Source organism: Phalangium opilio, unplaced genomic scaffold, assembly GCF_054372755.1.
Source record: "Phalangium opilio isolate 3A_F unplaced genomic scaffold, DU_Popi_V2 ptg000089l_1, whole genome shotgun sequence".
Classification (NCBI taxonomy): Eukaryota; Metazoa; Arthropoda; class Arachnida; order Opiliones; family Phalangiidae; genus Phalangium; species Phalangium opilio.
In genome coordinates this window covers 5,050,006-5,074,275 of record NW_028324194.1, presented here as the reverse complement: position 1 = coordinate 5,074,275, position 24,270 = coordinate 5,050,006, and the positions used below count along the sequence as shown (strand labels likewise).

The 24,270-nt window shown below is 37.2% G+C and overlaps 1 protein-coding gene across 3 annotated transcripts; it reads left to right on the top strand.

Annotated features, from left to right (window-relative positions):
- The first annotated feature begins 1,588 nt into the window (after nt 1-1,588).
- On the top strand, nt 1,589-22,761 carry LOC149647142 (uncharacterized). Of its 3 annotated transcripts, XM_089849997.1 has the most exons (10): nt 1,589-1,741; nt 1,831-1,958; nt 2,021-2,132; nt 12,832-12,931; nt 18,573-18,667; nt 18,731-18,773; nt 18,850-19,029; nt 19,089-19,400; nt 21,804-22,063; nt 22,119-22,761. In XM_089849997.1, exons 4-10 carry the CDS (start codon nt 12,899-12,901, stop codon nt 22,330-22,332), a joined length of 1,137 nt encoding a protein of 378 aa, XP_089706123.1. In that variant the 5' UTR covers nt 1,589-1,741; nt 1,831-1,958; nt 2,021-2,132; nt 12,832-12,898; the 3' UTR covers nt 22,333-22,761. The 3 variants fall into 3 exon arrangements, with proteins under 3 accessions (XP_089706123.1, XP_089706124.1, XP_089706125.1); XM_089849998.1 differs by lacking the exons at nt 1,589-1,741; nt 1,831-1,958; nt 2,021-2,132 and adding an exon at nt 12,541-12,800 and having other exon boundaries at nt 12,877-12,931; XM_089849999.1 differs by lacking the exons at nt 1,589-1,741; nt 1,831-1,958; nt 2,021-2,132; nt 12,832-12,931 and adding an exon at nt 15,764-15,977.
- The last annotated feature ends 1,509 nt before the right edge of the window (nt 22,762-24,270 follow it).

The following is a 24,270-nucleotide window of genomic DNA, read 5'->3' as shown; positions in this document are numbered from 1 at the left end:
CGATTTCAGAGTTGAAATTTATTATTTTCATGGACTGCTTTTCAGAGTACTGCACTTTAGTCAACCGATTTCAAAGTTGAAATTAATAATATTCGAGGACTGCATTTCAGAGTACTGCATTTTAGTCAAGAGATTTCAGAGTTGAAATTAATAGTTTTAGAGGACTGCATTTCAGAGTACTGCATTTTAGTCAAGAGATTTCAGAGTTGAAATTAATAGTTTTAGAGGACTGCATTTCAGAGTACTGCATTTTAATCAATAGATTTCAGAGTTGAAATTAATAGTTTAGAGGACTGCATTTCAGAGTACTGCATTCTAGTCAATAGATTTCAGAGTAGTATTTAATAATTTTCGTGGACTGTTTTTCAGAGTACTGCACTTTAGTCAACCGATTTCAAAGTTGAAATTAATAATATTCGAGGACTGCATTTCAGAGTACTGCATTTAGTCAAGAGATTTCAGAGTTGAAATTAATAGTTTTAGAGGACTGCATTTCAGAGTACTGCATTTTAGTCAAGAGATTTCAGAGTTGAAATTAATAGTTTTAGAGGACTGCATTTCAGAGTACTGCATTTTAATCAATAGATTTCAGAGTTGAAATTAATAGTTTTAGAGGACTGCATTTCAGAGCACTGCATTCTAGTCAATAGATTTCAGAGTAGTATTTAATAATTTTCGTGGACTGTTTTTCAGAGTACTGCATTTTAGTCAACCGATTTCAGAGTTGAAATTGATAATTTTCGAGGACTGCATTTCAGAGTACTGCATTTTAGTCAAGAGATTTCAGAGTTGAAATTAATAGTTTTCGAGGACTGCATTTCAGAGTACTGCGTTTTAGTCAAAAGATTTCAGAGTTCGAAATATTAATTTTTGAGGACTGCATTTCAGAGAACTGCGTTTTAGTCAACCGATTTCAGAGTTGAAATTTATTATTTTCATGGACTGCTTTTCAGAGTACTGCACTTTAGTCAACCGATTTCAAAGTTGAAATTAATAATATTCGAGGACTGCATTTCAGAGTACTGCATTTTAGTCAAGAGATTTCAGAGTTGAAATTAATAGTTTTAGAGGACTGCATTTCAGAGTACTGCATTTTAGTCAAGAGATTTCAGAGTTGAAATTAATAGTTTTAGAGGACTGCATTTCAGAGTACTGCATTTTAGTCAATAGATTTCAGAGTTGAAAATAATAATTTTCTAGGACTGCATTTCAGAGTACTGCATTTTAGTCAAGAGATTTCAGAGTTGAAACTCTAATTTTGTTCGACTGTATGTTAGTCAATGAATTATAGTATTGCTTTCTTATATTTGTAAATGTGAACCGAACCTGCATACTACAAATAGTAGGTTTCCTACCGTGGACTGCATTTCAGACATTCAGAGTACCTGCAGATTAGTCGACCCCCATTGGAAGCCTCTCCCAGCGATGATTCTATGACTGCGGTAGTAGCGCGTGATGCGGAATTTTCGAAACGAAAAAAAAAGATAAAAGTAAAAATTTCCAAGTTATTTAAAGGGGCTTCGTCATATCAGTGAGAGCCAGTGAAGGGGCTAAGAGGACGGGGGGGCGGGAAACATCATTATGGTGCAAAATTAATAAAAGCGAGAATGTTTTTTCAACTAGATTTTTGATCGGTTGGTGACTTATACCCTTCAAATGTCTCACCATTATGTATGTATTCTAATTGTGAAAACTTTCATCGCTTAGGCTACGCCGGTCACCGTAAAAAGCTTTACACTTCGTAAGATAATGATCTTTTGCTAATATTACTAAAATCTGAAGGAATATGAGAACACGCATTTGCTCTAACGAAGTCTATTTCTAATCTAGATAGTGAAAAATATACTTTAAAAGATGAACATTTCTGTCTTTTCTGGGTAAACAAAGAGCTCATTTGTTGAAATATATGCACGGTAATGGTTCTGAAACGGACCTTTCAGTGAGATTGAACATTTTATGTAAGTTCCCTTCGCGGAATCTGGGCGTTGTCCTAAATCGTTAATCTCCATTTTGTCTTTAGTTAGATCACGCGTCGAAACGAGTAGAGTTCGTTTTTAAAGAATCACAGTCAATAGTTCCAACTTTAAACCAACCATCTTGACAGATTTTAACCTATACTGTTCATTTTCCAGGTAAGAACATTTTAGTTTTGCAACTGAACGAGATACTTTTCTTTGAGGGGGAGGGGGGTTCAAGTCAACTGGAGTGCGTAGCTCGGGTACTAGGATACGATTCAGGGTTCAAGTGATTTATTAAAAAATGGTAGTGGTTCGAATAGATCAGAAGTAAAAATTTGAGGACAACGAGGCCGAACGAGGCGAATACACTGTAACGTTTTGCTAGGTGTGGTTATGTAAACAGACCTAACTTTGGGATTGTGTTTGTTGCCCGAGGTACACAAAAGAACGAGCGTGGATAGAAACCAATTTATAGACCAAGAGCCAGTGGCCTGGATCTTACCTCATAAAGTACAAAAGGTCTGACTATAGGAATGAGTTTAGTTTTGATGCTCATTAATAGATTTGGCCGTCTTACGCGTCACAGCTGGGGCATTTGAGGGGCGGGGTCATGTTTGACCCTAATGAGGTATGATTTCTTACCTCATGAGGTACATGAATAAAAAAGGTGGCAAATGATAGAGCTGGAAATGGCGATTCAAAATATATGAAATCTGACGTCATCAAAGGGGGCCATCAATAAATCAGACGGGGGTTAAAATGGTCAAATGAGGTATGAATTCTTACCTCATGAGATACATGTATGAATCCGGTGTTGTTTGATAGATCTGGTCGTGCTAAATAACAGAATATAAAATCTGACTGGAAAGTACGCGGCTAAGGTTTAATCTGACGGCCTGATTCTTGCGTCAGACTATGACAACTTCGTGCCTCATAATGCTTGATTCCCACTCGACAGAAAAAAATCGGTGGAAATCACACAGCTGACGGTAGAAATTTTAACTTACGCCGGCGTAGACTGTTCACACTACGACTGAACGTATTTGGTTCACGTGACAGATTTGAGTGGCTTCCACAACATCTACTTCGCACTCTGAATTGGTATCTTTGTCCCATTTTCGCTTAGATCGTACAAGAAGGGATATTTTCTAGCCTCCTCGATAAAGTCTTCCTTATTAACGTCTAATCTCTTTTTCCTTCCATTAGTTTCATTTTTATTTCTTGGTGGAATGTTTCCGATAAGCGTTGGTCAAAAAAATGGCGGCTATCAATCGATCTCGCGTATGCGTGCGCTCTTGAAATTTATGTCGTAGTCAGTGGGTTAATTTCATTGCCTGAGACACCGGCGTAACGTCGAACACGACCAAAAAATAGAACACAACTTACTCCCGGCCGAGCGGAAATTCCCTCGGGCTCGGCGTAATGATTTTTCGGTTGAACCCCTTTCTGCCGGGCTTCCGTCGTGTTTTCCGTCGAGTGGGAATCTAGCTTAAATGTAGCAGGGGTTATATTGTAAAAGCAGCCCCACTGATGTCAAGTATATTAAACTTAACTTGTTAGAGCGAGTTGCCTCTGATTCTAACGAGGTAATGTGGTAAAATATTTGGGACTCTGATAAATGAGATGAACTTAAATCGGCATCGTTTCTAAATAAAGCTATTTCAATTCGGGGGGTAAGGAGAGTTTTTGAAGCAAACGAAAGTACAAAAATACTATTACGACCTTAAATCTTAGAAAGCGGCCAATAAAAGTACAGCATGATTTTCACTTGGCGTAAATCACGACTTTTCGCCCGACGTCAAGCGACAACCGAATAAAAACATGGTTACGCTGGACAGAAATTACGTTGTGTGGCGATATTAGCTTTCTGTTTTTTCGGTCGCGTTCAACGTTAACGCTATGCGCGAGTCAATCAGCAATAAGCTTGAGTCTTGACGTCATTTTCAACCACGCGTGTTCGGAAAAAGACGTCCGCGGTCCGCCATGTTTTTATTTATTTCGTTCCTAATCGAGTCGGTTACTAGTACAAATCCCAGAGAATGCCGAAGTTTAATGCTGAAAGTTTTATTGAATAGGTTAGTAACCATCCATATATTTATGATATTTGACACAAAGATTACAGAAAAGAAAGAAAATAGATGGGTCGCAATTGGTATAATGTTCAGTTTATCTGGTAAGCCTTGGTTTCATTATTTGCGGGAACCACGCTAAGTGAAAACGCTATAACGCTGGGCGACAACGTGAAAAACAAATCTGACGTTTGACGTCCAGCTGCAAAGTCGTTTTTTTCGGTCAAGTGAAAACCATGCTATGCCACGCAAGGCGACTGTGAGAGTAAATTTGGTGTGACTGGCTGCTGCTAGAACGGAACTGACTCGAACTAACTGCTGTCGGACCTTTTACCCAGGATTCCTTTGGTTTATTTCGGAAAGGCCTATTAACTGAATGGTGACCTAGTTCCTAACTCTTTAGAAGAAACACCAGAAAATGAACCTCATGACTATGACGATAAACCGTAAATATTGATTATCAGACTGATTCGGATGATGAATCAGATGACGTTTAAAATGTAACATTTTTGTATCTCTCTTTGCATTAAATAATAAGTGAACGTTAGAAGGTTTCATTGAATGAGTTTGAAATAAAATGGGCCTGTGTAGAGCTATATCAGTTGAAGGGGGAAACGTCACAGTTGGGCCTGCCAATAAACGGAGCCGGTTTTCACCCTCCCTCCGTGCAGCCGTGGTAGAACTCTATGCTAAAGTCTGCACAAAATAAGGCACCTGGGCGGGGACTGGCGAAACACTGCCTCAAAAACTCTCCTTACCCCCCGAATTGAAAAAGCTCTGTTATTAAATGATGCCGTTTTAAGTTCATCTCTATATCACTGTCCCAAATTTTTTACCACATTACCTCCTTAGAATCAGAGGCAACTCGCTCAAACAAGTTAAGTTTAATATACTTGACATTAGTGGGGCTGCTTTTACAATATAACACCTGCTGCATTTAAGCAAGATTTCCACTCGACGGAAAACACGAACAAAACCAGGCAGAAAGGGGTGCGACCAAAAAATCTTTACGCCGAGCCCGACGGAATTTCCGCTCGGCCGGGCGTAAGTTGTTTTCTATTTTTCGGTAGTGTTCGGCGGTACGCCAGTGTCTCAGGCAATGATATTATCCCACAGACTGCGTCATAAATTTCAAGAGCGCACGCATACGCTATATAGATTGATAGCCGCCATGTTTTTTTTGTCGGAAACATGCCACGAAGGAAGAAAAATTTAACTAATGGAAGTAAAGAGTTAAGATGTTAATAAGGAAGTCTTTATTGAGGAGGTTAGATAATATCTCTTGTACGATCTAAGCGACAATGGGACGGAGATACCAATTCAGAGTGAGAAATAAATGTTATGGAAACCACTCTTACCTGTCACGTGACCCAAAAATATATCTTTCAAACTCAAAATTCAGTCGTAGTGTGAACGGTCTACCGCCGGACGACGGCGTAAGCTAAAATTTCTACCGTATGCTGCGTGATTTGCGCCGGTTTTTTTCGGTCGAGTGGGAATCTAGCTTTATGAGGCACGAAGCTTTCATGGCCTGACGCAAGAATCAGGCCGTCAGATTAAACTTTAGCCGCGTATTTTCCAGTCAGATTTTATATTCTGTTACTTAACTCTACCAGATCTATCAAACAACACCGGATTCATACATGTACCTCATGAGGTAAGAATTCATACCTCATTTGACCATTTTAACCCCCGTCTGATTTATTGATGGCCCCCTTTGATGACGTCAGATTTCATATATTTGGAATCCCCATTTTCAGCTCTATCATTTGCCAATTGCCACCTTTTTTATTCATGTACCTCATGAGGTAAGAAATCATACCTCATTACAGAGACCTGCACGGGCCGAGTTTTTCAGGCCCGACCCATGCCCGGCCCGGTTTTAGCATTTTAAATAAGCCCGAAACCCGGCCCGAGTCCGAGTACATAGTTGGTTTTTCGGCCCGGTCCGGCCCGGCCCGTTACATGCATTAACCAAGCCCGGCCCGGCCCGGCCCGACACATTGCATGAATTGAACAGGCCCGACCCGGCCCGGCCCGTTACACCGTAGTGCAGTTGTAATTTTTAAATTTTTTTACATAAAATCAATGATTTGAATTCATATTTGCTTTACCGTCGTGTATTTTTCATTTCTTTTGATAATTGTTCGTTACATTTGTCCTTAGAAGCTTATACTCATTTAAATTATCTTTCATTTGAACTTTGGATTAAATGATAATCAAGTTCGGCCCGGCCGAATTTTGAAAAATGAACAAAAGCCCGGCCCGGCCCGGCCCGTTAATTTCCAAAATTTTAAAAGCCCGACCCGGCCCGGCCCGTCAATTTCCAAAATTTTAAAAGCCCGACCCGGCCCGGCCCGATACAATTTTCAAAAGTGGAAAGCCCGGCTCGGCCCGACCCGATCGGGCCGGGCCTCGGGCCGGACCGGGCTTGAGCCCGGCCCGTGCAGGACTCTGCCTCATTAGGGTCAAACATGGCCACGCCCCCCTCAAATGCCCCAGCTGTGACGCGTAAGACGGCCAGATCTTTTAATGAGCATCAAAACTAAACACATTCCAATAGTCAGACCTTTTGTACTTTATGAGGTAAGATCCAGGCCACTGGCTCTTGGTCTATTAGGCAAATTCCGCGATCAATCTGTAGCTCGTAATGTGAAAGGAATTTCGAAAGAAAGCACATTACCACTGTTGTATGATTTTCCATAAGTTTCCAAGACTTCGGATAGACCTAAAACAAGTTTCTAGGAACCTTTATTAAGTAAAGATCCGCTTCGACCTCTTGGGAGTATTGGGAAAAAAATAACATTTTCAAAGTCAAAGAATTCATCCGGTTATATTGGGGAAACCATCAAGTTTTGCTATAATTTGATGGACGTTTGTATCGAAGCAAATTTATTTAAAATCAAGATATTTTAGTGTAAAAAGCCACTCTTGGACTTTCGTCGCTTGACCACGGATATAGTGACTTTAGCTAGTCAAATTGTTAGGCCAATTCGCTAGCTTAAACGAAATTTTAAAATTTCCCCGTCCAACTAATTTAGTTGCGAAGAACATATTAAAGCTATTTAAACTGGATTGCCAATTGAAGATAATAAAATTAGATAAACAATTAAATTAATTGAACTAGATAATCAATAAAAGATAAATAAACTAGATTACCAATTACAGATACATAAACTAGATAACCAATTAATCATAATTAAACTAGATTACCAGATAAAAATAATTAAACTAGATTACCAGATAAAAATAATTAAACTAGATTACCAGATAAAAATAATTAAACTAGATTACCAGATAAAAATAATTAAACTAGATTACCAGATAAAAATAATTAAACTAGATTACCAGATAAAAATAATTAAACTAGATTACCAGATAAAAATGATTAAACTAGATTACCAAGTAATGCTGATTAAACTACCAATTAAAGATTCAAGATTACCGAATAAAATGAGTTAAATTAGATACTGAAGAACCAATGGCAGCCCATTACTAAAGCGATTAAACAACCAATGTAAGGGGGTTATGAAATAGCGGAGTCAAATCTCGGAAAACGCTAGCGCCATCTAGACAAAGTAAGACGTAAGAAACTTTCTCCCTCTGCCGTCCGTCCTTCAGTATTGATTCGTCCATGGTGGACCTGTGTTCTGAAAGTAAATTCGTCTCGACTCGGAGAGGTTTATTTTGGTTTCCCAACTTGTTATTAATATAATTGTGTTTTAATTTTTTTCCCGATTACCTTTTCAAGGCTCTAATGAAATTAAAACAGTTTTCCGCAGTTTTCTAGTGGAATTTCTCATCTTGACGCCAGAACTTTTTAGTTGCTTTCCGAGAGTGGCGGGGGTTAACAATAAGCACTAAGTGCTAAGAAATATTTTCTCCTGATCGAGATAAGATAAACCATGGAGAAAGGGGAGGAGTCGAATTGAGTAGCGTTTCTCGGTCACTATGCGTAGTAAATTTCACCCCCAAGTGGGAGAAAACTGTGGGGGATGGAATGGAGAAAGATTCTTGCACACTGTAGTAAAACCACCATGATGCTTCTTTGGCTACATTTTTCACGCCCTCTCTCGACCATGTCTCGACTTAGCAAATCCAAAATATAGTGGCAGCATGGTTCCAGGCTTTTATCGTTTTAGATAATAACTATTCAAATAATTAATACGTGAAATATTACCTAATTCACAAAAAGCTTGCCTCCGTTCCTCCGTTTAAATCTACGCGCCACGAAGTAGCAGAAAGCAATTAAATAAACCCGCCACCATGGTGCCACAGACGGCGCCAGCTAACTAGGTCACGTGTGTTTACCACGATGTGGATGATGCGACCCCCACTATTTCAACCCACCGCATCCTCCCGTTTTTGTGGGAAATTATAGGGCTCGGACTCCGTTATACATTATCTGAAATTATAGATATTGAGATGTATATATTATTTATAAATATAGCGGAACGAATAATGCTAATGATTACGTTATTTACAAACAATAACATATGTATATAGAAGACCTTAGTGGATATTCAATCGACATTGTTAGTATACAACATTAGCGCTAGATATTTCTATTCCTGTATAATATTGGCAACTGATAAAGATAACATATTTCTTCATATTGGCTCTTTTCCATAACCATTCATACAAGCTTTATTACTGAAAGTAGTCTCTCACAGACAATGTATAGCAACGTTACCGTTACTAACGTATATCCATGAGAGGCTTAAATTAAATTCCGTGCCTATATAGGATCTGGCTTTGTTTAATATTTAAAAATATGCTTCAAGATGACATCAGTCGTTACAGCTGTAAGCGACGAAACTCGTGTTTCACTACGAAAGGGTTGTCATTTTACGGCTATCATTACTCTTAGCTTGATTCCCTGGTGTTTTAATGATAAATTAAACCAAGACGTTAATGAAATAACGTGTGTGTTTGGTATCAAAAATGATTTGAACGAGATAGCCTCTCAATAACATTTTAAACTTTCACAAGAGATCCAAAGATTGTCAACGGATGTGTATGCGTAGGACGAACGTTACAAACGCGGTGGGTAACTCTACTTTCAGAAACTGACAAGTATTTAAACACACTTAGGTTTACTTGTAAATATCGGTGCCACAACAATAATAATAAAGCTTTAGTTACGTGGATATTCTTATGAGCTATGCACAAGAGTCCTTTAAGTTAAATTCACTAGCGTTAAAGTAATTCCCAGGTCAATTCGGTTAAAGTTAAATAGCTTCATGCAGTACGAGATGTACAAGTCAGCTGAGTTATGTTATTAAAATTTATGCACCTTTTTGTAAATATGTTTTTAAATAGTTTTAAATGATTTAAATGAGGTTTGACTTATTAATAATAAATCTAGTGAATTCCATAAGCATACACTAAGTCCTCAGCAATCACCTCAGAAACCTCGTCCTGACGCGGGACATAAATCCACAAGCGGGGCTTTTCAAATAGTTAAGCCGTAAGAAAGTAATGATGAGTGAACAATACATCGCGTATGTGATTAGGTTTAGTAACCTTGCTCCAAATATTCTGATGTTGAGAGAGAATCATGCTACAATTACCCCGCATTGTGGTACATCTTTTATAATACATGAAGAACCAACCGCAATTTCATTAACGACGTATTTATTTTCCGGTACAGAAAGTATTGACTGAAAACGCGAATGAAAACCTTTCTTAAGATCTTTCAAGTTTGGTGCGAGAAAAATGACGATTGCATTTCCATTTTCATTTCAAAATTGTCACATTAGGCGTAACTAATTCAAGTTCTTTGGAACTGTAAACTTAAAGAAACTAAAGTGCGAAAAGGTTCCGGGCGCTACACTAGACGGAGTACATTTGTATCTGACTGTATTCTGATAAACATGAAATACTTCTCAATCAAAGCCTCTATGGTTTGACAAAGACACCTACTCACGCTTATATTTGGCTGTATTTTTCAACCTAAAAAACATTTCAACCCAAGAAACTAGAGAGCTGCATGGAAACGGTTTATTTCCATTTATCGCGGTAACCATTGAAAACCGTGGGAATGGATGGTTTTTCGGATCGGGAATGGACGGAAAAAACCAATATGGAATGAAAGTGGTTAAATTGATACACATTTTAGTTGGAAATGGTTAATAAATGGATAGAATCTATTTTCTACGGAAGATTCTAAAATTTTAAAATAAATAAAAACGGTTTTGCCACTGAGTAAGGGCAGATATCGGCCTTTGACAGTATTAGACGATATAAGGCAATATAACATAGGTGCCACTACTAGTCGTCTCATTCTCGGAATAGATATTTTGAGGAAGTGACTCATGCTACTTGGCGACAGGCGAACAGGAGTCCCTCAGCCAAGTTAAATTTTTCTACAGTTGTTCATCCTCCTTATTTTTACTAAAATTGCAGTGGTAATTTTGGGCCAAACCAAGACGCTCAAAGGTTATATTCTTTTGAACTCTTTGGTAGGGAAATGCTTTTCTGCTATTGTTCATTTCGTTAATGGTTGGAACTGCAATAACGTTTCTTAATTGGGAATGGGAGTGGTTGGTATTTGGAAACCACGGATCGGCAACGGATGGGGAGGTTGATGAAAAATATGGGTGGAATTGGTAAACAAAATTGGTATGGAAAAAATGGTGACGTTTGAAACTGAAATGCAGCTCTCTACAAGAAACTAAATCAAGTAAACTTGGACTAGACACATGTATTTGATTGAATTCTGGGAAACTTTGAAACATTTTGACCAAAGCCACTAAACCGAGAACGCTTGGGCAGGGACACCTAATCCCACTTGTATTTAATTCAAGTTTATAGCTGTCCCACGTAGTGCAATGGGAATTTGGCCGAAGGGTTGCCCAAGAGTGGGAGAGCTAAGTTTACTATAAAATTTGAGACTGAAAAAGAACTTAAAAGTCAACTTTATTCCTTTGAATAAAATTAAAGGGTTGGTCGAACTAACGTCGATCAGAAGTAATTCGGTGGAATAATGAACTGATTTTAACAAACAAAATTATTACTTTAAACCATAAGCGTGACTCACGCGAAAGTGAAATAGAACTATGGGCAAGAGAAACCCAAAAAGACTATTGATAAAACTTTTTATTTGAAGGGTTAGTATTTCAATATGAAACAAAACATTTCTAATTAAATTTTTGTACAGAGTTATGACACACATTTACAGTTCACAAAACAAAATAGGGTTAATAATCAAAATCAGTTTAGTTATTTAGTAATTTCTTTAGTTAAAGTTAAAGTGTTAGTGACATAATTTTCGTCATCCTCAAACTTAAAATGCGAAAAAAATCCTTGAAAAATCTAGTTTATTATGATATGTTTACTTTTTTATTTGGTTTCGTAGCAATTTATTAAATTGCAATCAAAGTTTTGTGTTTGGAAAAGGCCTAGTTGAGATTTTCTTTCGTTTGATGACGTAGTAAGGAGAAATTTTCACTCTAGATGTCGCTCACGTGACGCGCCTGTTAGTGTCGCCGCGCCGCGTTAAGCCTAATTTATTCAGATTCGCGCGCGCGCCGCATTAGTAGACTCGGGAGTCTCGCGCTTGGCTTTTCCGCGAGATGCCGCGAGTGACGTATCAAGGAGAAAAACCCGCCAAAAATCTTCTCCGCAAATTTGCCTTGGTCCCCCAAATTTCAAGTTTTCAAAGTGTTTTTTCTGTGTTTTCCCTCATAATTAAATATTATTCAAGCATATTTTTGGAATCAGAAGAGTTTTAACTCTCAAAAAAGTAAGGTTTTCTTTAGATTTGAGATAATTTTTAAATCACGTCGCTATTCCTTTAAGGTCAACAAAAATAATTTAACACTTACTACTCGGAAACAATATACTCATTTCGCAACACGATTTATTTTATTACCGAATGCTTCACATAATATATCAAAATGATGCCAAACACTGATGCGGGTACGCGGAATCTCCAACATGATGGCAATGGATAATGAAACGAAAATGGATCGCAACTAAGTTATGAAACCATAAACGAGTAGCCAAAACGAAGGATTTAAAAACATGAAGATTTTAAACTGTCAATGAGGTCTGCAGATAATTTTTCAAAATATATCATATTGTTGAATTATAATTTCTATTAGTTGAAAAAATTCTTATGAGTATTAAAAAGATGTGTAATAAGTTGCAATTTTTTTAATGGATTATAAAGTATATGACGAAATTATTTTCTTTTATCTATAGAAAACGCTATATACGAATGAACGCCGACATTTATTTGTTGATACGCCTTGTTTATATTTTGTTGGTTGTTATCAAGTCTAAAGTTACGATAATTAAACTGATAAAGTATTTCGATTATCACTGTTTATAACAGTAAATTGAATAAATATATACTTCTTTTGTTTGTTTATAGATATTTGTATATGAACAATTTCATCGTCTACTTCAGTTACAATCCATTAATGCATATCGTATTATGTATAATGACATGATAGTCATCATTATTCAAATGGCTAATATTATAAAAACTCCGAGCCCTAGGAAATTATATCGCGGGTCGGGGCAGAGTTTGGCTCAAAATTTCGACTCCTCCCCCCTTTCTCCATGGATAAGCACACACACACACACCCTTAAATAAACCAGCAGAACGTTATCGTTTATAACTATACCATTGGATTCTGCTAGATTTACACGAAATTGACCTAAAATGTATTTCCAACGAATTTTGAATTGAAGCAAAATAACTTAAACAACGCGTCTTGTATTGCGGCAATCAGGATTTTTCATGATCAAAATGCTTAATTGAGTGAGTGGTTGCATGTTTTGCAATAAAATAGCGCAACAGTTTGACCGTGTTTTCGCATCCGCTACGTCCTTCTCAGTCAAGGAAATTCGGAGCTCACCATGAACGAGTCCATGAGAATTGTGGTAGAGAGGGTGAGTATCGCGTATGCCTTGATACGAATTACGCAAAGCCAATATACAGGGTTCATACGAAATTTCCAAAGCCAATTTCCCTGATATTTTCAGGTTTTCCAGAGTACTTCTGATAAATTTCCAGAAGCAATTTTTTACATTGGAGGAGCGTTATAATTACAAATAGGGTTACCAGACTATATCTACATCACCATATGTTTACCACTTTTTGCTAGGTGTATGTTCAATGGCGAAAGTATTTGGATTTCTGGGGCCAATATAAGACGAAACTGTGGTATGACATTTTGTCGTACGCCAACCCATTTGGAAGTTACTTGAACCTCACACTTGCTAGTTTGCATAAATCACAGCATGTTGATTTCGTCTAAAACAGTAGGAATTAAGTTCAAGATAAGGATGGTTATTGCAAATTAGTGGTTGCCAGCTAAAACAAAAAAGCCTCATAGCCATAGAGTTTATAGTCAATTTTTAAGGAGTAGAAAGTTGTACAGTCGGTGACTCATAAAGAACAACAATGTAAAACAACATTTTACGATTTAGTGTGTTGAAAGAACTGACCGATACTAACGGGAAACTGACAGCGATAAATAGCGGAAACTAATAAGGAACACCGACATTTTGCTTCATTCTTCAAACAATCGAAAGGTTGCATTTAGTTTAAAGATTAGGTTAATGTTGCAACTTATCGAAATCGGTATTCGTGAATAAGTGGGCGAATGTTTGGGATGGGATGATGGGTAACGGCTGTTAACACTGAGCAGTAAAATGCATAATTTGTAAAATTTAATCCTTATAAAAATCAACAAATAATGAAGAAACCTAAATGTTGAGAATGAAATAAAATTTGTTATGGTTCAAAGTGACCATAAAAGGGAACATTAATTTCTCCAAAAAATTACAGTGAGAGAGTAATGGCGTTTTTTTTGGGGCCTCACCCGATACTTCACCCGTAACAAATTAGGTACGCTATGTTGAATAGCGTACTTAGGAGTGGGCTTCCTGAAACCTAGATTTCCTTCTCAAGGTCACACACTACTAACTTGTTCAAGAAAGGGTTGAAAGGCTCGTGATTCGCCTACACTGATCACGAGGTACCACCAAAAGTAATAGCAGAGAAAACTTCTAAGAAGAAATTTTCGTTCTTAACCTCGGAACCGAACGGATGACCGCAAATAAAGATAAAGAAAATTTGAGAAAAAACCAAACTTAAAACTAAGAAAAAACTTCGCAAATAAATTAATAAACGATTAAACCTTAGTAAATTTTTCAGTCGGTTAACTAAGAGAATAAAAATAAAGAGGTTAAATAAAATAAAAAGGTTACGACAACGCCGGACATTGCTTGTTGATTTGGTTTTCCGAAAACGGAGTTTCTCCACCCACGAGTACGTTCTTGGAACGTTATTTACCCAATTTGCAATTGGAAAGCCTAGATTGAAAGTGGCACATCTCCTCCCTGGTACAGCGTACGTTTAAAGCCGGAAGTGAGCGCGACAAACTAACTTAACTAACGTAAGGAACTAAATTTAAGTGCATGTTTCAAGGGCTCTGCCCCATTGCACCGAATGGCATTCGGCCAAAACCAGTCCCAATCAACCGAAAAACCCGCACTTTTGGCGGATTCGGTCCAATGGGGCAAGAATGCATGCGCACATACACCCGATGGAACTATAATGAATTTAATTCCCGGGAGCGCAAAGATTTCATCTTTGCATGCAAACAATTTCTTTGACTTATAGTAAAATAATGGTCAAAGAAATTGAGCACCATACGCGAACATTCTGTAAAATATTAAGCACCTATTTTAGTTTAGAAGAACCAAATACTTTCAAATCCCTGAAAATTTACTCTTTAAAGAGAATTGAAGATTATTTTAAGTCATATTTATGACGTTACATGGTTTTGGATGCAGTTTTAGAGTATTAACTAGACATTTTCGAATATTGGTTTTGTAGATACGAAAAAATAACCCTTAAAAAACCTATTCGTTCCCAAAGATATATATATAGTATATAACTGCCGAAATACCTAACATAACCAAGCCAAACCTAACGTAACAGTAATGTTTTGGAAAAGGCATATTATTTGAAATGTCAATGAAGCTAAACATGAATATTTTGGAAAAGGCGTACCATAGTTAAATGATTTATAAAATATTACTAACCTAACCTTACCTAACCTAACCTAACCTAACCAAACCTATAACCTATCAATAAACCAAATACAACCAAACCCTAACCTAAACTGACTTTAAAAATGTTATAAAATATTCCACCTCAATTGAAACCCGCCGTTGGGCTAGATTTTGAAATTCTAGCCAAAAATTTCTGTCGAATGCGATTCTGTCCAATGAGATTCGGTTGAATGGGATCCCCCCGTTTCGTGATGTTCAGACGAAATGTTTATTGGCGATAATTTGGTAATTTAATGGAAACAAGACGTACACAAACCAAAATGTGCGCTTTTGCAACCTTTCGATTGTTTGAAGAATGAAGCAAAATGTCGGTGTTCCTTAATAGTTTCCGCTATTTATCGCTGTCAGTTTCCCGTTAGTTACGGTCAGTTGTTTCAACACACTAAATCGTAACATATTGTTTTACAATGATGTTCGTTATGAGTCACCAACTGTACAACTTTCTACTCCTTAAAAATTTACTCTATGGTTATGAGGCTTTTTTTGTTTTAGCTGGCAACCACTAATTTGCAATAATCATCGTATCTTGAACTTAATTCCTACTGTTTTAGACGAAGTCAACATGTTGTGATTTATGCAAACTAGCAAGTGTTAGGTTCAAGTAACTTCCAAATGGGTTGGCGTACGATAAAATGTCATACCACAGTTTCGCCTTATATTGGCCCCAGGAACCCAAATACTTCCTCTCCTACGTCCATTTCAGATACACCCTGTAGGCAAGGCCAACATGCAGAATTCCATACACCGAAGAAATATATTTCTCTCCACTGAGACAACTAACATAGATATTTTTCGTGCACCAAATTAGATTATGGGTCCCACTGAAGTGTATTTGTTTCACTTTATTTAAAGGGTATGAGAAGCTTCGTTTGAAAAACCACTGATTTATATAACAAAAGATAGAATTAATTTCTGTGAATTCAAAAATATCAAGCTTTTAATTCTCCGATTTCTGGTTATTTGGAAATATGCATTTGAAAATGATTCATGTGAAATTATTTGAAATCCACTTTTTAAAAAAGGCTAAAACATTTTCCTGTTTTTGACGTCACACACGCGAGATGGTGCCACTCTCTCCGCTATCGGACCCAGAATTTAGACAGGGGAGAAGCATGGACAAAGCTTGAGACGCGTATACCTCGCGCGTATTGGATTCCCGCGCTTTTTTCCTCAACGTCATAGTGATGTCATAAAACAGACGAACAAGCTCGACAAAAAAAAAATGATTTATATATCGAAACTGAGTTTTCGTGATTTAACAACGGATTTTTTAAAAAAAAACTTCGGTTCAATTATATTAAAAACTTGATATTTTGAAAGAAGAGACTTGAAAGTGTAATATAATACCACTTTCGTGCTAAAATATGATATGAAATTGTAAATTCCCATACCCTTTAATTTCCAGGACTTTTTTGAGAAACCAAATTCAATTTCCCTGATTTTTCCAAGTAATTTTCATTTTCCCTGATATTTCCCTGATTTTTCCAAGTAATTTTCATTTTCCCTGATATTTCCCTGATTTTTCCAAGTAATTTTCATTTTCCCTGATATTTCCCTGATTTTTCCAAGTAATTTTCATTTTCCCTGATATTTCCCTGATTTTTCCAAGTAATTTTCATTTTCCCTGATATTTCCCTGATTTTTCCAAGTAATTTTCATTTTCAATGATATTTCCCTGATTTTTCCAAGTAATTTTCATTTTCCCTGATATTTCCCTGATTTTTCCAAGTAATTTTCATTTTCCCTGATATTTCCCTGATTTTTCCAAGTAATTTTCATTTTCCCTGATATTTCCCTGATTTTTTTCCTCTACACCAATTTCGCTGATATTTCCAGGTTTTCCATGTTCGTATGAACCCTGATATAGATTAAACTAGGTTTCATGTTGCTCTAACGCTTTTTCGCAACGTGGAACAAGAACAGGGGGTATAGTCCCATTGGACCGAATCCCATTGGACCGAAACCGCATTTTGGTTTTTTATGGAAAATATATTTAAATTTCCAGCCCAATGGCGGGTTTATGCTGAATCGGAATTTATTTGAAAGAATTAGTTAATTAAATGTCTGCGAGGATTTCGAATCACCGCAGCAGCATGGTAGAATATCAGGCTTTTAATTCAGAGGCTCGGGTTCAAACCCAGAGAAGGAAATTGTAAGTTTGGTTAGATTAGGTTTGGTTATTATCCTATTAATTAGCTGCCACCTTTTCCAAAATATTCTCCTAATAGTTAGCTGCCACCTTTTCCTAAACATACTCCTACTAATAAGCTGCCACCTTTTCCAAAATATTCTCCTAATAGTTAGCTGCCACCTTTTCCAAAATATTCTCCTAATAGTTAGCTGCCACCTTTTCCAAAACAATGGTTCCAATAACTCGTTGCCACCTTTTCCAAAATATTCTCCTATTAATTAGTTGCCACCTTTTCCTAAATATTCTCCTATTAATTAGCTGCCACCTTTTCCAAAACATTCTCCTCCTAATTAGCTGCAACCTTTTCCAAAATATTCTCCTAATAGTTAGCTGCCACCTTTACCTAATCATTCTCCTAATAGTTAGCTGCCACCTTTACCTAAACATTCTCCTACTAATTACCTGCCACCTTTTCTAAAATATTCTCCTAATAGTTAGCTGCCACCTTTTCCAAAACAATGGTTGCAATAATTCGTTGCCACCTTTTCCTAAATATTCTCCTATTAATTGCTTGCCACCTTTTCCTAAATATTCTCCTATTAATTAGCTGCCACCTTTTCCAAAATATTCTCCTAATAGTTAGCTGCCACCTTTTCCTAAACATTCTCCAACTAATTAGCTGCTATCTTTTCCAAAATATTCTCCTAGTAGTTAGCTGCCACCTTTACCTAAACATTCTCCTAATAGTTAGCTGCCACCTTTACCTAAACATTCTCCTACTAATTACCTGCCACATTTTCCAAAATATTCTCCTAATAGCTAGCTGCCATCTTTTCCAAAACAATGGTTCCGATAATTCGTTGCCACCTTTTCCTAAATATTCTCCTATTAATTAGCTGCCACCTTTTCCAAAACATTCTCCTACTAATTAGCTGCCACCTTCTCCTAAACTTTCTCCTACTAATCTGCCACCTTTTCCAAAATATTCTCCAAATAGTTAGCTGCCACCTTTTCCAAAACAATGCAATTCTCTCCATTATCAATCACTCTTAAAATTAAATTTTGCATTTCAAACATCAATATATATATACAACGAAAACTGTAGGGTAAAAAATTCCTATAAAAAGTGAAAACGTTTGCTTTTTAAATCTTGATATATATTTTCCCAAAACCGCACATTTGGGCTGTTTTCGGTTGAATGGGAAACGCGTTCTGTCGAATGGGATTCGGTCGAATGGGACACAAGGGAACAGGGACGGAGAATTTTATACTAATTAGAAAACAGTTATCCAAAATTAATTGCGAGTCTCATTTTAGAGATTTTATGATAATGTGAAGAAAACTTTTAATATGAGTGCAATTAACCCAGGAGAAGGACTGAAAATGGAATTCACAGCCTATCCGAGAGACGGGTAAATTTTGAAGAACTTTTCAGCTTACTAGCGTTTAGAATAAATGTTGAATACCTTTGGTAGGATTAACATAACGTACATTCCCACCGATAATATGTTTATCAATGTAAGACATAAGTTCGGACAAGAACTGTTCCTAAATGCGGAAAAAAACCATTTCAATTGTTCTTATCGTGTTTTAGAATGGAGATTTTTATTTTACTTCGACTCCTCTTGACTTTGGGCAGACCGCTGGGTTAAGAAGGAATAATCGAACTTTAAGCTACCCCTTTTGGCATAATGAATATAAAATTTTGTCCTATTTACAAGAAGCCGACTACCAAATATCACTGAGTGGAATCATTGAAGTCTTTCTGCCGAAGGTGCGTAGATATTTTCATCTTTAGGAGACTACTTACACCAAAAACACTGACTTTCGAAGGTGTGGACGATGGTCGTTCTCTTTCTCTTCTTGTTCAATTTCTTGACGATTGCCAAGCGATTGGTACCGAGAGTATGCCGTTTTGTTGACGGGGTCTCCGACAACTTGGGGAACAAATACGAAGCCGCCAAGAAGGTTATTTTGGCCACCTACTTCGTCGGCTGTTTCATTTTGATGGAAGTCTTCAAAGCGAACCTGTCGACCAAATTGACGGTGGACATTGATCGCAACATACATACCTTCGATGATATCCTGAAATATCCCGACATGCGCATTGTTTTTCAGAATAATTTCGCCACGCTTCAATTGCGGGTATAATATAATGAGTTTAATCTAGGGGTTAATCTGCCAAGGTTCAAAATCTGTGATAATCAGAGAATATTTACCCTTGATCTTTTCGATTGTTGTTATCTCTGGTTTTGGTTTTATCATAAGTGGATCATATTACAGCTCCCTATGACGTTGGTTATGCTTTTAAAAACAGCGTTTTCTCCCAAGACATTCAAGCCCGCCATCTATAGCTCAGTTTTACAAGTTTAGTTTGCCCATTAACCCGGATCTGGAGTTACGTTATTCTACGGAAATTTCGGTTGATGGTAATGGCTGTCAGACCGCCGTCTGTGTCGTGATTAGTGTGAAGCTTGTTATCGCTTTATAATTTTAATTTAGAATGGTTTATGTTTCTTTGCTAATTATGAAAAACACCTAGGATCAATGCAACTAATTACCCAAGTGAAAGACACATCTGAACACGATCTATGTGATATTAAAAACACTTAACGGTAAGCGACTAAAACGTTTAGTTAAACTGAAAAATATTGACCAGTGTTGTGTTCGTTAGTGCAATAATAATTCACGATTAATTCAAATTAAATATTAGGTTTATTACTTTAGCGAGAGTAGTACACAAGGGACTGCCTCGGTTGAGGGCCCGAATAAAAATGTCTTTTTCCCAGGAGGGAATGCCCCTGGGCTCTTAATACCAACTATGTGGTGCCCTCTATTGGCGAGTTTAGGAACTTACATTTTATCATTTAAATATTTGTACTTTTGTTATTGGACATAACAACCAGTATCTTTCGCAAACGGAAAACGTTAAAGCATTGAAAAAATTTGTCAGACTTAAAAAGGAAAACAAATTTCAATGTCGACTCACATAACCTTTAATTAGTAATAAAACGGTCCAACTATCCCCGCTAAAAACCTTTAGATCGGTGGAAGCTCAGTGCTGTGTTAGGGATCTATTAAAAATGTGCTAGCATGATGAAGGCTAGTTTGATCATTTGAATTCATATTAATTTCCTTTTCAACACAAGCGTTTAAATATAGCGCAAAATACCTATAGACCGCCAATTATTTTTTAAAATCGTAAAAATAAAGTGGACTTCTACTATTATATTCACAACCCAACACTTTTTATGGAAGAACTTGTTTCCTTCCGCGCTCTTCTCTCTCAAACCTTTCCTCATTGGCTACCACTTCCTTCAGTTTGCTTGCCCCGCTTTTTAAAAATTTCTTTCTCGCCAAAATAATTCCTCTGGTTTAGTTCACAAATTCGCCGCTGCGTTTCGCATATACTCTTTTCCTTTCAGTGCTGGGAGACAATGCTGATGCACAGCGATGTTATATCGTCCAGTACTTCTAGGGAGCTGTAATATGATCCATTTCTGGTTTTATGGTATTCTAAAAATCAATATATAAATCCACGAAGATAATTAAAACTCAACATGCAAATATCGCCTTGCACTAAATTTTTATTTTTTATTTTTTAAATTAACTAATTTGCTGTTGCTACATTATCATAGGTGTACCCTGTAAGAGCAGTTCCCGAAATAGCAACCGCGGTTCCAAAAGCATAGCGGCATACAGTTCAAAACTGCTGTTTTTGGAAGTATTAGTGTTCATCTACAGTTTTGAACAATTCGTTAAACTACAGTTTGCATAACAATTAAGAAAAAAGAGATCATTATAACCTAACCTTATCTCAACTCATTTAATTTTTACCATTCTAATACTTTTGAGTCTAAATATCGAAAGCAAACCAAGCCTAATTCAATTGGGGCTCAAATAACAAAACCTAATCTATGAATTAGGGTTCAAATAAACAAACCTGAATTGAATTTAACTATTCGGGAGCATTTAAAAAAATCAAACCAAACCTAACCAAATAATATTAATCAAACGTAACCTAAAACTATTGAGGTCAGAAAAACAAACAAGACCTTACCTAATACAATTTAGGTTTAAGACATAAGCTGACCTAGCTAATTTTTTTGGGTTCAAATAACCAAGCCTTACTTAACTTTACCTGATCGATGTATCAGGATAAAAAAAATAGCCTCACATAACAATACTGGGAATCAATTAACCAAGCTTACTTGATCTAATACTTTTGGGGCTTACGTAACCAAACTTGGACCATCATAAACTACTCTAGTTTTTCACTTCCCGGTTGTACCTACCCTGCTGTAACGGAACACTACGTTTACGAGAACGGGTAAACTGCGTTTTCGGGAAACTGCTATTTAGGGAACCGTGGTTATGAGAACCGTTAATATGTGAGCTTCACACTATCACGTGCATTGTTATCCGTTGATCGATTTGAAAATAATTTCTAGATTATGAAATAGCAGAAATTTCTTTCTACGCGATTTAATAAAAACAACCGCAGTTGCTTATTTGCCTACCCATTCTTATTATTTTCATTCTAATTAGGAAAACCGTAAGGACTTTCTGTTAGAATACGAAAGAAGGCTCAAAAAATTCAACCTACGAGCTGGAGACAAAGACCGCGTCTTCAATCAATGGAACGCCGTCTACTGCGGCAACGTTAACCACCTCGAATACTACTGTCTTCGTGCGTACAAAGCGCGAAAACCGTTGCATTACAGTACAGGGAATTTCTTGTCATACTTCACCGGTTTCCCTGTGTCCAAGGCGGCTTCCAATACAGTGAAAGACTTGATCAATCGAAGGTAAGAGACGATGTCATTCGAAAAACTATTTGCTGACATTTTCTTTACGCGGCAGAATACTGAACTATTGGGAGACTGGACATCAAATCAGAACCAAGGTTTTTTTGCACGGAGAGGGCTGCTCAAAATACCTGAAGACAAAGCAGGGTTTAACCTTTTCGAAGACAGCTCTTGGAGATGTTGGCGCCATACTTCTCGTATACATCTCTTCAATGACCATTTCCTTTTTGGTAATGCTCGTAGAGTTACGACAAGCTTTCAACAACTAACATGTGGAACGAAGAGTCTAATCTCTTGAACTGACAGTGTGAATTGTAGATCTGGAACCACCTCTCCCGCTTGAAAAGGAAAACATTGAGTATAATTTCTTGGTGAAAATAATTGTTAGAATTAATTTTTGGCTACGGAGATCTGGGCCCCTAAAACTAGGAAATATCCAACAATGTAGAGTACGACATCAAACCGAGTGACCAGCTTGTTTAGAACTAGTAGACAATTTCTGAATGTAGGACATAATCCCCCCTGGACATAATCCCCCCATTAGAGAAGAAAAGGACATAATCCCCTCAGGTAGGAGACAAAATCCCCCGGACAATTTCCCCCGAATGGATGCCGAAGACAAAATACCCCAGCCCTAGGACAAATTCCCCCCAGCCCCAAGACAAATTCCCTTCAACCCCAGGACAAATTCCCCCCCCCCCCCAATAAATGTAAAAAATAACATTTTGGAAAAGGCGTACCTTTGTTTTTCGCTAATATATTTTGGAAAAGGTGCCAGCTAATTAATAGGAGAATATTTTGGAAAAGGTGCCAACTAATTAATAGGAGAATATTTTGGAAAAGGTGCCAGCTAATTAATAGGAGAATATTTTGGAAAAGGTGCCAGCAAATTATTAGGAGAATATTTTGGAAAAGGTGCCAGCTAATTAATTGGAGAATATTTTGGAAAAGGTGCCAGCTAATTAATTTACTACGCCACCAGATCGCTGGGGCTTCAAGTGTTTTAGATAATATTGATATTGTATTTTTTATTGTCGGGGGATTATGACTGGGAATTTGTCTAGAGCGTGGGGGACTTTGTCTAGAGGGTGGGGGGATTTTGTCTACAGAGTGGGGGGATTTTGACTACAGAGTGGGGGGATTTTGTCTTGAGAGTGGGGGGATTTTGTACTCTTAACTAGGATGGGGGGAAAATGACCGGGGATTTTGTCTTGAGAGAGGGGGGATTTTGTACGTTTTTAAAAATGGGGGGATTATGACCGGGGGTCTTTTGTCTTGGGGGTATTTAGTCCGTATACCACAATTTCTATAGCGTCCAATCTAATTGTACCTTTACTCAGCAGAATGGTATAAAATGTGTAGAAGTATGCCTTCGACGGTATTGTCAAGCCAATCTCAAGTTTCGCGGTGTTTGAAGATCCCACTTTGCGTTTGTTTCAATTAACAAGTTTTTGACAACGCCATGACACGTGGCCAAAGCAATTATTTTATTAACAATGTTAAACCTTTAATAGATAAAAATTATAAAAATTGTTCAAAGTTTGCACCACCCGCGTTAAAACAAACATGATCACGTCTTACAAACGATTCCCTTACACGTTGAAAAATGAATGAAGGATCACGATTAGTTTAACAACTATTAATTATCCTCATCAAGAACATAACTTTCATGGACTACGTCATTCAGGTGGCTCCAAAGGAAAAACTCGGACGTGTTCAAATCTGCTGATCGAGCAGGCCACTCTACTGCAGGTGCACCTCGACCTAACCTCCGCAAAGGAAAGTTTGCGTTAAGATCTTCAAACACCATGAAACTTGGGATTGACTTGACATTACCGTCGTAGGCACTTTCTACACATTGCATACCCTTCTGCTGAGTAAAGGTACAAAACGTTCGTCAATTGAATTGAAATCGTCAATTAGCTCTAAACAAGCTGGTCACTCTACATTTTTGGAAATTTCCTTGTTCAAGGGGCCAATGTTTGGGTGGCCGTAACCAAATGTTGTACATCCCATGTTCTTTGTTACTTCTCACTCAGTAGGGCTCGATAAACGCGTTCTTTCATTATTTATTGACTTTCCAAAACCCTGTATAAGTTTGAATATTAAGTAATATTTATATTAAAATAACCGATTATACACACCAGAAAACACTTCGGGTTTTTTTGAAACGCTCCAATAGATATGGTATTTATAGACCAAGAGCC